Source organism: Hemiscyllium ocellatum, chromosome 18 (assembly GCF_020745735.1).
Source record: "Hemiscyllium ocellatum isolate sHemOce1 chromosome 18, sHemOce1.pat.X.cur, whole genome shotgun sequence".
Taxonomy (NCBI): Eukaryota; Metazoa; Chordata; class Chondrichthyes; order Orectolobiformes; family Hemiscylliidae; genus Hemiscyllium; species Hemiscyllium ocellatum.
The window spans coordinates 33,995,530-34,011,958 of NC_083418.1; the positions used below are offsets into that span (position 1 = coordinate 33,995,530).

Sequence of the window (16,429 nt, forward strand, 5' to 3'; positions counted from 1 at the left end):
AACAAGGGAAAATTTCCATTCAGTCTCCAAGCACAAACTGTTTTCCTGTCATTTTAATTCTCTGCTTACTCGCATTATGATCCCTCCATACCTTGCTTCTTCACTGTTCCAATGAAGTGCAACAGAATATTTTGATTAAGCATCTTACAGTATTACAGACTCAATACTAATTTCATATCATAGTACCACATCCACTTTCATGAGCAATTGTTGTTAATGATTCTGCGATTGCCATTTACACCTTTTCTTTCCCCATAGGATGTGGACATCGCTGTTCAGGCCAGCACTTGTTTCTCATCCCTAATTGTGCTCGAGGTGGTGATGATTTGTATTCTTGAACCCCTGTATTCTGTGTGATTTAGGCACATCACCAGTATTGTTATGAAGGAAGTTTCAGAATTTTGACACATTAACAATGAAAGAATGCCAACATTGTTCCAAGTCAGGAAGTTTGGAAAAAAAAACTTAGAAGTGGTGATGTTTGAATGTATGTGATAGCTTTGTCCTTGGTGACCTAACTTTTGTTGACTTGTCTCATTAACATCATGTTTGGCCTTGCACCATCATTTCAAGGATGTGGGCTTCACTGACTGGGCTAGCATTTATTGTCCATTCCTATTTACCCTTGAAACGGTGATGGTGTGCTATTTCATGAATCTTTGCAGTTCATTTGGTGTAGGTAGTCTCACAATACAGTTAGAGAGGGAGTTCCAGGATTTTGCCCCACTGAGCATGAAGTCACGAAGATGTATGACTTTGAGGGAAACTTGCGAGGGGTGATGTACCTGCAACCCTTGCCCATCTAAATAGAGCTGGCTATAGGTTTGGAAAGAGATAAGGAGCCATAGAGACATTCAGCATGGAAATTGGCTCTTCAGCTCAACCCTTCTATGCCAACTAGACTTCCTAAATAGAACTAGTCCCATTTTTCTGCTTTTGGCCCATCTATCTCTAAATCTTTCCTATCCATGTACATGCAAATGTATTTTACATGTTATAATTGTACTGCCTCTGCCATTTCATCTGGCAGCTGTACCTCAAAATGGCACCGGACTATGGCAACAAAACACTTCTCATTATATCTTCAACAGATATGTGACAATAAATAAATTATTCATTCAAGGTGCCAACCGTTCTTGTCCCAGGTAGCACTATGAATTAACAGAATAAGGACTGTGGTTGGGACATTCCCTTAGCGAATCTCCAGTTTGAAACCTATGCTATCAAATGCTAAATCTCACAAATATTGCAAAAGATGGGAAAAAGTCAAGGTCAGGTTTCTCCAATAGATGGAATGAAAAGAGGTAGAAATAAGTGGAGACCTATTATCAATACTTATTATCCACTCTCAGAACTTGCTACACTGGAATGTGCCATGCTACTAATGAATGATTATTGGTAATGCTAGTAGAGGTTAGTTTCTGTCATTTATTCAATCATGGGTCTGGAAAAATACAAATGATATTTTCAGAATTTTGACTTAAACACGTCTTTATTGTGTAATAACAACTCATGATAATGTGTTCTGCAAATGCTAACTTCTGAATTTCCAAGAAAATTGCCAATTGCCAAGTTTCTTCTCTTCCTTTCAGAAATAATGCTACTTCCTTGTTGGGACTGGTTCCATTATTGATCATTGTTGCCTACTGTTTGTTTCAGGTATCATTATTCATACATTTCCTGGAACACCGAGGAGACATTACAACTAAGCTTATAATTGCCCTCACTAGATAGCTGCACACACATGCCACACCCACGTAGACCCATATGCACTATTCTAAGCAGCAATCAGAAGATGGAACACTGATTGAATTGAATCTTCCGAAGTATTAAGCAACTGTGACCCTTATACCACTGTCGGGATTGGGATCAGCATAGATTGGTTGTTGAACTGGAGACCTCCTGCTGTACAAGGTCAACCAAACTCATTAAGGCCATGGAAGTGCTCATAATTCAACTCTCAAGAAGTGAATGGCTGAGTGAAGAGAAATTAATATTTTCCCAACTACATTGCACATTTCAATAAGGATCTTAAATTGCCTTGCTTAAAGGTTTTCCATGAACAAAAATAAACAATTGCCCACATTAGGTAATGTTAATAGGAGATACAAAGCATGTATATCCATCTACCTCAATTCCGTAGCTAGACTATATAACTTGCTGTAATTATATCTTATCATTCTTACAGTATTCACAGCATTCATGCTGTAAATTGATCAGACTCACTTTGTAACGTGACTGATTGAAAGATTTGAAAATGGACTCTGTCTATAAGTGAGGTTAAATTGTCCAGGTCCAGGTCAACTATTCCTTTAATGATATTAGCTCTGGTAGAAAATAAGATGGCAAGTAAGATAGTTATTATAGAAATGTGTCACTTTTACTGAACTTTTGTTACTCAATAATTAGTTGTCAGCTAGGTTGCTTTCTGTTACACTGTTACTCAATTACTCTTAAGTACAAAAGCCGTTACCACCATCTCAATGTAAATAATATCAATATCCTTGCCGACAGCAGGCATACTTGGAATGTCACTGTGGCTAAATGCTGATCTTGGCATTGTTAATAAATTTTGTAAAGCTTGCGGTGTCCTCTTGTGGTGCAGTTTGATACTGCAATGTTAAAATGTTACATTTTTCACTGACCTAATAAAGTTTTAACTCTCGAAGTTGTAACCTTCAAAGCAGTGAACTGTCACTTCCGGCTTCAATTAATTTATGGAGGCAAATCTATCATTTTTCTCACAAAAATATGAATTGGAATTAGAACTAAAGAACACTGAAAAATGACAAGGTCAATCAAACCCTGTTCTGGCAATCAACAATATCATGGCTGCCTGTTTCTTAACACCATTTACCTGCCTTTGCTCCATTTTCTTTGATACACTCAAATAACAAACAATCTATTTTGAACATTTCAACTGAGCCAGAATCTTCAGGTTATTTTTCAAAACTTTAGAAGTTAATGAATCAGAATAAAATGGTTCTTGATTACACTCCTAGAGACTTATTTTTAACAACCTTTCATTCCAGATTTTTGAACAAAGAAAATAGTTTCATTGTACTTAGCTGGGCATTGTACAGATGTTGCATAACTTCTACTTCCTTGTCTTCAACTTCTCTAGATATAAAAGGCAACGTTTTGATCTCATGGCATTTTAGACATTCATGTACCTGGACACCAATGTAATTCAAACTCCTATTTCTCATCATTTAGAAAGAATGTTGGACTATCTTTTTTTTTAAGATTTGTAGTGATGACCTCTACTTGTCACAGTTTCTCTCATTCACTTATCACCACTCCTTTGTGATCTTAAGCATCCACCTACACAGTGTCTTTGTGCCAAGAAAATTTGGATGATGGAATTCTTCATCTCACCTTAATAATATTAATTAATATTAGAACAGTTGAGGCCCCAAGTCAAATCCTTGTGGATCCACACTTGTCACATCCTGCCGAGTGAATTACCTACTCACTATCCTTACTCTCAGTCTCCAACCACTGAGCTTATTTATTTAACAGGTCAATAATTTGCTTTCTTTTCCATGGATTAAACTTTAGCTAATCTTCTCTTAAGTAGGGTTTAATCAGCAGCCTTTTCGAAGTCCATATAAATGCCATCCATAGATTGTGAAATACTTTGGAAGCTTCTTCAAAAATATAATCAGATTCCTGAGTTTTGCAGCCCAAAACTGAATATTATAATCAAGTTACAGTTTTTGCAAGGTTTGTGAAGGTTTGTAGCTCAGGTTGAGGTTTAGGGTGTAAGTTTGCTCGCTGAGCTGTAGGTTTGATATCCAGACGTTTCATTACCTGGCTAGGTAACATCATCAGTGGCGACCTCCAAGTGAAGTGAGGCTGTTGTCTCCTGTTTTCTATTTATATCTTTCTCCTGGATGGGGTTCCTGGGGTTTGTGGTGATGTCATTTCCTGTTAGTTTTCTGAGGGGTTGATAGATTGCATCTAGATCTATGTGCTTGTTTATGGCATTGTGGTTGGAATGCCAGACCTCTAGGAATTCTCTGTCCTATCTTCGCTTAGCCTGTCCCAGGATAGTTGTGTTGTCCCAGTCGAAATGGTGTTTTTTTTCATCCGTGTGTAGGGCTATGAGGGAGAGGGGATCGTGTCTTTTTGTAGCTAGCTGGTGTTTGTGTATCCTGGTGGCTAACTTTATTCCTGTTTGTCCTACGTAGTGTTTGTGGCAGTCCTTGCATGGAATTTTATAGATGGAGTTGGTTTTGTCCATGGGTTGTACTGGGTCTTTTAAGTTTGTTAGTTTTTGTTTGAGAGTGTTGGTGGGTTTGTGTGCTACTAGGATTCCGAGGGGTCTCAGTAGTCTGGCTGTCATTTCTGAAACTTCATTGATATATGGTAAGGTGGTTAGGGTTTCTGGCTGTGTTTGGTCTGCTTGTCGTGGTTTGTTCTTGAGAAATCTGCGTACTGTGTTTTTTGAGTATCCGTTCTTCTTGAATACGTCATATAGTGGTTCTCCTCTGTTTTTCGAAGTGCTGCAGTGTGTTGTGGCTCATTGGAATAGTGTTCTGATACAGCTTTGCTTGTGTGTGTTGGGCTGGTTGCTGGTGTAGTTGAGTATTTGGTCAGTGTTTGTCGGTTTTCTGTATACACAGGTTTGTAATTCTCCCTTGTCCTTTCTTTCTACTGTGACGTCCAAAAATGCGAGTTTGTTGTCACTTTCTTCCTCCTTGGTGAACTTTATGCCTGTGAGGGTATTGTTGATAATGTTAAATGTCTCTTCTATCTTGTTTCGTTTTGTGATGACAAAGGTGTCATCTACGTAGCGAACCCAGACTTTTGGTTTGATGATTTGTAGGGCTGTTTGTTCTAGCCTTTGCATTACCGCTTCTGCTATGAATCCTGATAGCGGAGATCCCATGGATGTGCCGTTGGTTTGCTTGTAGACTATGTTGTTGAAAGTGAAGTGGGTGGTGAGGTACAGGTCCACTAGCTTCATGATGTTTTCATTGGTAATGTGATTGATGGTGGTTGGTGTGTGTGTGATGGTCTCTTCTAAAAGTGTGGCGAGTGTTTCCTTTGCTAGGTCGATGTTGATGGAGGTGAACAGTGCTGTTATGTCGAATGAGATCATTGCTTCGTCTTCCTCTATTTTGGTGTTTTTGATGATTTTTAGGAATTCTTGGGCGGAGTGGATGGAGTGCTGTGACTCTTCTACTAGGTACTTTAGTCTTGCATGTAGTTCTTTGGCCAGTCTGTAAGTTGGTGTTCCAGGTAGTGAGACTATAGGTTGGAGGGGGGGCTCCTGGTTTATGGATTTTTGGTAGTCATAGAATCGTGGGGTGTTGGTCCCATCGGGTTTCATTTTCTGGAATTTCGTCTTGTTTAATTGTCCGATATTGTGTAATTTTCTTAGGAGATATGTAATTTTTGTTTCCTAATTGTGAGGTCGGGTCTAGTGCCACCTTTCGGTAGGTGTTGGTGTCTGCGAGTAGTGCATTGGCTTTCTCTATGTAGTTCCTTCTGTTCAGGATGGAGATAATATAACGATGTTTTTGTCTTTTTGAGGATTTCTAGAGCTTTCCTTTCTTGTGTGTTCAGTTTGTTTCCTTCCCTTTTTCGGCTCAGAGTATGTGCAACTGTTTGTCTGATAGTTTGTTGTGTTCTTCCATGAGAAAGACAAGAACAAACCACGACAAGCAGACAAAACACAGCCAGAAACCCTAATCACCTTACCATATATCAAAGAAGTTTCAGAAAATGTCTGAGACCCCTCGGAATCCTAGTAGCACATAAACCCACCAACACTCTCAAAGAAAAACTAACAAATTTAAAAGACCCAGTACATCCCATGGACAAAACCAACATCATCTATAAAATTCCATGCAAGGACTGCCACAAACACTACGTAGGACAAACAGGAAGAAAGTTAGCCATCAGGATACATGAACACCAGCTAGCCACAAAATGTCACGACCCCCTCTCCCTCATAGCCCTACACACGGATGAAAAAAAACATTTCGACTGGGACAACACATCTATCCTGGGACAGACTAACCAAAGACATGCCAGAGAATTTCTAGAGGCCTGGCACTCCAACCACAACACCATAAACAAACACATAGATCTAGATGCCATCTATCAACCCCTCAGAAAACTAACAGGAAATGACATCACCACAAACCCCAGGAACCCCATCCAGGAGAAAGATATAAATAGAAAGCAGGAGACAACAGCTTCGCTTCACTTGGAGGTCGCCACTGATGATGTTACCTAGCCAGGTAATGAAACATCTGGATATCAAACCTATAGCTCAGCAAGCAAACCTACACCCCCAAGTTACAGTTTGACAAGGTCATGTAAAACTGCAGTATCACTTCTTCAGTTTTGTCGAGCAGTCTCATAGAAATAAAACCCAATATTTCTTTAGTTGATGCGCTGATAGTTTCCAATGCAGATCATCTAATCGGGCAGGAGGTGCATTCAGCATCGAATTAGTGGAATGAGCATGGCCAACAGGCAGGAACTGACTCCTCTGCACATTCCTCAAAGGCAGATGGGACCTGACACTTAGCTTGCCACTGTGTTACAAAAAGGAGGTAGAAGACCTGCAAGGCAGCTGCTTCACGGCACAAACAAGTGGGTAAACGCCCAGCAAAACATGACTTGGTAGCTGTCACATTACACCTGAGGGATGTACACCAGGTTATTCAGGTTGGCTGCTGTACTGTTTCCAAATTGTATTCTGACCCTTCCCAGCCTATTAAGCTGAAGTGACAGTTATTTAGAGGCTAGTCCCTTCCTTCCTTTAAAGTTACAGCAGCATATGCGCACTAATCCGAACACTTTGACAATTGAAAATCAAGTATCTGGTTTCTCAGTGATCACATCTTTGGTCTCTCAGATATCATGTATCCATTTTATTTCCATAAAGAGGCAATGATTCAGACTTAATTCAGCTTTATGAATTAAAATCAACACCATTCCATTATTTTCCCTACTTGAAAATATATTCGAAGGAATTAAAAGCTGCTACCTGCCGTAGATGAGCATTATCAGCAGCTGTGAGAGTCAAGGGAGAACAGTGATTGTGTGTTGGAGAGTAATGAACTGAAAAGTAATATCAGTTTGAATCTTGGAACAGTAAAGTACAGGAGGACATTTGGTTCTTTAGGTCAGTATTGGCTTTTGTGAGCAGCATTCCTGCTAGTTCCACTCTACAACTCCCACCGCCTGTCTCAGTACTTATTTTTCTCTAAGTATTATCTAACTGCCTCTTGAAAGCAAGAGATAAATCTATTTCCACCACTTTGACCGTATTCCAACCACTCATGTTGCCTCTAGGTGTTTTGCCAGTTACCACAAGTCAGTCTTCTAGCTATTAACATGTCAACTTTTGGAAATAATTTCTCCTAATTTACTTAACCCTTGGTGATTTACAACACCTCTTTTTATTTTCTGCATTAGGGTACCATGAAACTACCAACCCAAATCCATGAAATTATTCTTTAATTTTTCCAAAGCCTTTATACCTGTCCTAAACCTGGTACCCAGAATTGGATATAGCACCCCATCTGCTGCAACACTGTTGTTTCCAGATGTAGCATAAGCATCCTACTTTTGTGCTCTATGTCTCTACTTATAAAGGACAAGGTACTTCATTCTAAATGAACTATTTTGTTAACGCCTCCTACTAAATTCAAATATGTGGTTATATACACCTCAAGGCCTCTCTTTTATTGCATACCCTTTAAAACTATTTATCAAGAGATCTCTCTTTCTTCATTCTCTCAACCAAAAAGCATCACTTCACTTTTCATTGAATTTCAGGCTGTTTTCTTTCAAGCTATACACTATTAATTACACTTCCAATTTTCATGTCATCTGCAAATTTTGAAATTGTACCTTGCACTCAAAACCCAAATTATAATATCTTTCAAAATTACTTTCGCGTTCTGAACCTCGAGGAACTCCACTGTATGTCTTTATTCCATATGAAAAATAACCATTCATCACAATTTGATTTTCGATATTTAAACAAATTTTGTATGCATGATTCCACTTTGCCTTTTATCCCAAGGAAATCACTTTTATTAAAAAGGTTGATATTTGATGCATCGTTAATTGAGTTTAAATGTCAGTACACAATATGAACTACATCACTTTCAATAACCCTCTGTTAACTCATCAGAAACCCGAATCAAGTAAAACAGGACTTCCCTCAACAAATGTGTACTAGCTCTCCGTATAATTCAGCTCATGCTCACTTTTAGACAATTACTGACTGGGGACAAGGATAGGCATTTCCTTTGTCTGTCTAACAGGCTCCATCTCCACCGCTCTCCAATCCCATCTTCAGTATGTCTATCAACCTTTCTCTAGCTACAATCAGTCCTGAAGAAGGGCCCCTGGACCTGAAACATTAACCATACTTGCTCTAGACATACATTGAATTGATTTCAAATTTTTTCAACCTTAGACAAATGATATTTTAACTACACCACTATTATGAAATACTTTGGGGACAGTAAGCTTGGATTAAGAACAATTAACAATAATTCAACTTATTAAAAACCATCTTGGCAAACAAAAACCTAATCACTTTGATCTAAGATTGATGCGTTCACACTGAGCACCTGAGCTGTATGTAATCTGAGAGTTGTGACAGTCTAACCCATGAAAGGAAGAACAGTCACTTGACCCAAAATGTTAATACTGATTTCTCTCCACAGATGCTGCCAGAGCTGCTTTGCTTTTTCAGCAATTTATATTTTTGTATAAGAAAGAAAAAACTTGCTTTGCTATTGTTACTTTCATATTTTTTGGACATTCAAAACTGTTTCATCGCCACTGAAGTTTCAAATGGTAACCATTATTGTCATGTGAAAAAAATACAGCAGCCAATTTCTACTTTGTACTCATAAGTTTTATTTCATTTATGGATTCTGTCTAGACCTGAGACTTTGGATTCCTTTCCCAAATGCCGAACTTAATCTGATTGTATTGAAATAGATGCAAATTTATGGGGACTATTCACGTATAAATTAGATCTGGCTTTTAGAGTGTCATTCCACAGATCCAAATTCCCCACAAAGAAAAAAAATGTGGTTACTCTAGCAATCACAGTAAAAGGTCAAAAGATGCTATAATGGCACTGAAATCTAACCTACGGGCAGAATTTGTTTCTGCATTCTCTATTACAGAACAGATTGTTCACTTACGTGAGGATAAATGGATTACTGAAACAAAATTGTGGCAATGATCCTTCTTGCAACCTCCGTGATGGAGATGGAATGGATGATGCGGTACAGATAAACATGAGCTTACACAGCTGAGTGACAAAACATTATGATTTATCGCTGCCTGAACAGTATGGGCCTCCCTCACGGGCTTGTTTTTTTTTGTTCATCTCTGATCAAAATGATCATATGCGTAACAACAAGTTTCTCACATGGCTTTGTCAATTTATCTTTAGTTGATGGTTGGATGTGCAAACTGTGCCATGTATCTCTCTAAGTATAAATTTTAATAAGTGAATAAAGATTGGTTTCCATTATTCAGTCCTTCCCCTAACTTAGTATCCAAGTGTTGAAACTCCATTCTCTAATTTTCACTCTTCTCCTGAAGACAGGCAGACTCATTAGAGTTTCCACATCTATTTGATGGCAATCATTTTTACCTCATGTGATCTGATTGAAACCTTCTTATCCAATTTGGCCTTGAAATGAATTTTTTAATCACATATATAGCAAACTTTGTTCTACCTGGCACCTTATGAATCAGCACTCTCAATAAACTGGAAAAAAATATATACCTGAAATATCAGAAATTTACTGTATTATCATGTTCTCCATGATGTCAGAGTACTGTAGTTAGTTGAGAGTGCAAGTCAAAAGACTCTCTGCTGGTAAGTTTTATTTAAGATAATGTATTATTATTTAAATGATTTACACTGTAAATAAAGTATAACAGGAACCACGGCATGAGGTTGCTGTTACTTAAGGTGTGTGTTTTCATATCGATTAATGTGAACCTCAATTATCTGGAATATTTGAGCAACCTGGTCCCATAGGTGCAGTTAATAAAATGTTTGCTGTATATGCCACTTTCCAAGACCACCAATTCCAAAACAAGCATGAAATACTGCCTAATTCTGTTCTTGTCACAGCTGAACGAGTGCCGAAAGATCATCCAAAACAAAAAGCACAATACTGTAGATATTGGAAATCGAAAATAAACAAAGTGTTGGAGAAACCTATCTGTAGAGAGAGAAAGAGTCAACATTTTGAATTCAGTCTGAACCCCCTCCCCTCTATTGTGAAGAAACATCAACTATTTCTCTCACAAAAGATCCTACTGAATTCTTGTCTTTGCTTTTGCTATTTCTGGACTGCACTGCTCTCATGAACACTTTGTTGGCCTCTTATATCCTATCTTCCAAATGTTTGAGATCATCCAGAAAGTTAACGTTTTCAGTATGGTGACTCTTCCTGTTCTGAGGAAGAGCCAACCAACCCGAAACCCTAACTCTGATTTCTTTTCACAGATGCTGCCAGACCTGCTGAGTTTTACCAATAACTACTGTCTTTGTATGTTGTAATGTATCCTAACATGCACAAAGTAAAATCGTTCACTCTTGTACTAGTGACCATTATCAGCTCTTGGCAAATAAATAGCTTGATTTTAAAATTAACACTCGTCTTTTCCCAAATAACTCACCTCTCCCTATCTCTGTAATTGCCTCCAATCCCATAACCCTCTGGAATATTTGATTTATTTTAATTCAGGCCCCTTAAACAACCAGGATTTGAGTCACTACATTATTTGAGGCCTTCAGCTGCCTGATCATGAAGCTCAGGACTTCCATCCTTAAATCTCTCCACCTCTTAACTTCACTTTCCTAAAGCCCATTTATGTTGTCATCCAGACTAATAGTGTTGCAATTCCATTAGAGTTAGATAAAGTTTAAAATGATGTTTGAATTTCCAAAGACTGAGATAATTAATAAGATAGCCAACAAACACCTATTAAACAATATACAAAAAGGTTCCAAATCTTACGTCTTTCCTGTAACAAACAAATGAAAATAAACATTGCCCACAAATTTTTCTAGGCATCTTCAACTCCAGGGTATAAAAAAAAGCTTCTGAAGTTTTAACACTTTAAAACTGACTAAAAATTCTCCATCATGATTATACTTATACTGTCCCTTATGTGGATCGCTCACTTTCCTGGAACCAGTCCAGAGCACCTCTATGCTCCCAACAGCTCCCTTACTTATCCTTTTCACAGTCATATAACTTCAATTTTCAGGGTGAGGGTTGAACTGCAGAATCCTCCATCAAACCTAAACAAAAAAAGATTTCCATGCTCATTTAAAGCCTCAATGTGTCTGCCTTCTCTTTCTCTGTCTTGGTGCTTGTGTCATACTTTTATAATGGTCCTGTGAAACACCAATGGGACGTTTTATTGTAAGTCTAGTCACTAAATGCAATATGGCCCTAATATAACTTCATAGGGACTTCCTTGACTAGAGATTACTCCTTATGTTTCTTTGGAAAGGATCTGTAAAAGGCATTAAATTATTCAATTCAAAATCTTTAAAGTTGCAGTCAATCTCAGAAATCAGCAACAGGCAAACTCAAGGAGAAGTAACTTTAATATTGCTGAGATAAAGAGACATGCTTTTGAAGTTTCTTTTTTACTTGCAATTATCAAGACAAGCACAAGAATATCAATTTCAATGGGAGCAACAATTTATACCACATAAGAAAAGGGTATTGATTTTCTGGCAAGTAAACTCTGATCGATCAAAGTTAAAAATCACACTATAGTCCAACATATTTATTAGGAAGCACTAGCTTTCAGAGTGCTGCTCCTTCATCAGGTAGCTCACCTAACTTGATGAAGGAGCAGTGCTCTGAAAGCTAGTGCTTCCTAATAAACCTGTTCGACTGTAACCTGGTGTTGTGTGACTTTTAAGTTTGTCCACCCCAGACGAACACTGGCTCTTTCACATCTGATTGATCAAGAAAATGTCATGTTAAATAACCTAAAGGAAGAGTTAACCACCAAAAGCAAAAACAAAAGGCAGGAATTGATTCTCTTTAGTCAAGACTTTGCCATTGGAAATGCACTTGCAAACATTATTCTCGTGCCTCTGTTTAAACTTGCAAACAAAAATGCAATGCCTGAGCATATCCTTTTCATTGCAAAGGACAAGATGAATATGTGCAGCTTCTAGCAAACATAAACAATCCAGATTAAACCTGATTTATAATCATAAATCGATTGTTAGTGCAATTCTTAGGACATTCAATATTGTTCAGTAAGTGTTGACCATTTGTGGAATCTCAACTAATGTTGGATACAATACTCCATGTTTTGTCAGAAGCAACTAATTAACAATGGTCAGTGCTCTGCTTTTTGCAAACAACTAAAGTAGTTGCACCCCTCTTCCACCCCCCCCCCCACCCCATTCTCAGCAATATCCAATACTACCTAGTAACCTGAAGAAACTTTGGGTTATTTATCTCATCAGTAAAGGAATGCAACATCTGCATTACTGCTATGGATAACTCAGTACAGGTCAGGAAGCCTACCCAAAAACTTGCTGCAAAGTGTTGGCTTAGCATCATATTGACTAGTTATGCTAGCTTCAAAGAGGCAATGTCAAAAAATGTGGTACTGGAAAAGCACAACTGGTCAGGCAGTATCTTAGGAGGAGGAAATTCAAGGTTCTGAGCATAAACTCGCATTCCTGATGAAGAGCTTATGCTCGAAACATCGACTGCCCTGCTTCTCGGATGCTGCCTGACTGGCTGTGCTTTTCCAGCACCACACTTCTCAACTCTGATCTCCAGTATTGGCACTCCCCTTTCTCCTCAAAGAGGCAATCGTTCATTGTGCTCCTTCTGTTCCTAAACATAGATAAACATGTCTGTATTGATTCAGATGTAAAAATTATATGACTTATAGTGCTGATGATACAATAATTTATTTTATATCAAGCACTAGAGAGCACATAATTTAACTGCAATGTTAGTTAACGTTCTTGTGGAAAAATCAGTGCTAAGTTCAAGCACCATTTATTTTCTGTCTGTTAAACAATTTATGATGCTGATCGATTGTTGGGGGTGGGGGCGCAAGGACAAAAATACTTTACAAAATGTAAAAAAAAATCCTGTCTTCACAAATGATACATCTATCAAATATAATTGAGCTTCATTCTATTTTTCCCATGTCTAGCAAATCTGTCTTTAGTATTCTCAACATGTTCCTTGTTCTGCTTTCCCATCATTCTGCTTTCCTCGTTCATCATTTTCATCCATCTGCTCTTCCTCCTCTCCTCACTTCTGTCTTGAGCTGCTATAAACGCACAATGTTCAGTGTTTCAAACAATTTAAATGCTGCATTTCTTAGCACATCCAATGCACGCAGTGGGAGCATTACATTTAAACCAAAAAAATGACTACTCAAACAGGAGGATTTTTCAGTACTCATCAATATAAAATGCAATCTACAGAAGATACTCTGGTTTAAAAAAAGATCAAATATCCTCGATGATAAGAGCAAATTAATACATACAAGAGCATGACAAATAAAAAGTTGCTATCTTTTGATGACAATATTTAAGATGACAATGACTTGAACTATTTTAGCACTCAACGTTCCAGTACGATATTTAGGGAATGAAAGGAGGGACATTAGGAGAGGGGGAGACAAAAACTAAACTGCAGACAGAAGAACCAAATAATTTATTAAAATATTATTTCTGCCTGACGTGTTACAAAATAATTCAAATACACCAACTAACAAACATCCAATCTTTCACTTTTTATTGGTCTGATACACTTAACTACAGTTATACAATAAGTGTAGTAACATTTATGGTGTCACACCAACCTGATTATGAAGATTTATATGCACTTTCTTTCTAACCTTTCACATTAATATCATTAGCTAATTAATGCACAACAAACCAACAACTGGTAAATGTCCACCAATTATCCTAAGAGGATCTGCCATTAACAATAATGCTGTTACTATGGATTAGATTTACAGTTACCAAACAAATGATAGTAATCATACCAAACATTAGCCATTGCTTTGGGTGCAGTTTCCCAAAAGACTAGATTCCTGAAACTGTAGGGTTAATTGATTGTCTCTCTGAAGTTTGCAGAAGATATTGCTACAGAAGCAGGCTAGAATGTAGTCTATAATGTTAATTGCCCAGGAAGAAACTGAAGTATTGTAGACTGTTATAGTCTGAAGCAAATGCATAAATAATATTATTCAATAATTACACTGTTAAATAATAGTCAAACTCTTACATCTCTTCCCTTAATATAGACTGCCTAATTTACATTGACACTTCGCATTTCACGCAGGATCATCCCCTTCCTTTCTGACTGAGCTTCAGACTTGAATTAACACCCAAGCCTTGCTCATGATAAACCAAGTCTGTTTCTCTGCCCCTTATTCACTGGCATTAAACCTTGTAAATGGGGAGCCTAATGTCAGGCCTACAACAGAGAATTCTGGTTATCCTGCTTCTGACTCATCGGGACAAGTCAGGAAAAGAATTAATATAATTTTTGGATCGCAATGGTGTCTCATTTAATGAACACTGTCTTTAACAATGCAGATGTCCTTCAGTATTACAATATCAGCATTGCTAATTTGTTAACACTGTAGGGTAGCAAAAAAGTGCTATGAACTGAATGACACTGACAATGCGCATTGATAGAAAGTATGTTGTGGCCATCTGGCCCACAAAGCCTGATCTGCCATTCAATGTGATTATATTGATCCTGTATCTCAACTGCAAACTCCACTGCCTTCCTATTCCACTTGACAACTGTAGTCATGAGATATTTATTGATTTGTTTCTTAAATATATTCAGTGACTTGGCCTCCACAACCTTCTGTGGTAGTGTTCCACAGGTTCACCATGCTTTGAGGGAAAAGATTTCTCCTCATCTCAGTCCAAAGCAGCCTTCCAAATATCCTGAGTTTGCGAAGTAAATGGAGTAGTGTTCTGTTGCAAAGGAATATCTACATTAATGAAGGCAAGGCGGATTATACAAACATAATTACTTTGATTGAAGTTATCCTCATTTGGACTTATTGATTAAGTTGGCCCACTTGCATCCTATCCACATCATGCATAACTTAATGAATCCTATGATCAGAATTTTAAACCATTTGTACACAGCTTTAGTCATTGAATCCACTGAAGTTTCAAATGATAATCATGGATGAATTAGGGAGACATAAATGTTAGTAGCAACCAGAAAATGAGGAAAGTAATTTTCATGATCCATACTTGGTTTATTCTTTGTTTGAAATCTGAAAGTATGGAGAAAAGAAATAGGTGTCTCTCTCCAGCTGTACATTGCAAGGTGACAGAGGAGATATTTGTCAGTGCATGACATGCTTTTGCAGTCAAATAAGCTGTTGTTACAACACAACAAGTTAAACTCACCAATTTGCGCTGACACCATTTGCAGATCCCACACATGGCAACCATTGCAGCAAGACAAATTACCACAGCTGCCGACACTAGGGCCACATCCAGGGTGAACGAATCTGTCAGAAAACAAGGAAGATGAACACATTAGTACAAAAGTCGAGAAACTAACAACAACAAAACAATTAAGCACAAGGAATCAATACATAATACATCATCGTTAAGTTAATGCAAGATTTCCTTTAAGTTAACCTCTTGGCTGGAGGACACAATCAATTAAACAATATATCACACATCGTCATGTTCTGCACATTTTGTGCTTAGGTTTATTACTAATAAACTAGTTTATTACTAGTTTATTACTAATCTAAAAATTTAATTTTTAGATTAAAACTTAAATTATCATTTGCTGTCATCTAAATTTACAATCACATCTGACAATATTTAGCGAGTTTTGAGAATATTTCTAAACATACATAGTATTAACAATGATAAGGACATTTGCACTTGATCTTTCATATTGAATCATTATAGGGCAAAGCTGTAACTTGTCAAGTACATACTCAGAATATCATCAGTTGGATTGAGACTTATTTTCAGGTTATAAACAAAACTCAGAAAGCTTGTTGGGAATCAGAAATTAACATTAGAAGTGCAGATTAAGATGCATCTGTATCCTATTTGATGTCAAGCCGAGCTTCCAAACACAAAACCAACGCAACTTACTTCAGTAAAAGAAAAATGCCACAGATTCTAGAACTTTGAAACAAACTCAGATTGCCAGAGAAACTCAGAAGGTCTGGCAGCATCTATGGAGACAGAAAGAGATTAAACATTTTAAGCCCAGTATGACACTTCTTCATAACTTTTCTGAAGAAGTGTCATATTGGATTCAAAACATTAACTTTGCTTGTCTCTCTTCAGCATTCTCTGTCTGTTTTGGCTTACTTCAATCACAACATTTTCACTCATCCTTCAGCTCGT

General features: G+C 37.6%; 1 protein-coding gene across 1 annotated transcript in view; it reads right to left on the bottom strand.

Annotated features, from left to right (window-relative positions):
- The window catches only part of syt7a (synaptotagmin VIIa), a 682,829-nt gene that overhangs the window by 336,586 nt on the left and 329,814 nt on the right, over positions 1-16,429 (bottom strand). Inside the window, exon 2 of the mRNA XM_060838472.1 lies at positions 15,461-15,564. Within this exon, the coding sequence (XP_060694455.1) occupies positions 15,461-15,564 (104 nt within the window). The remainder of the gene's footprint in view (positions 1-15,460; positions 15,565-16,429) is intronic.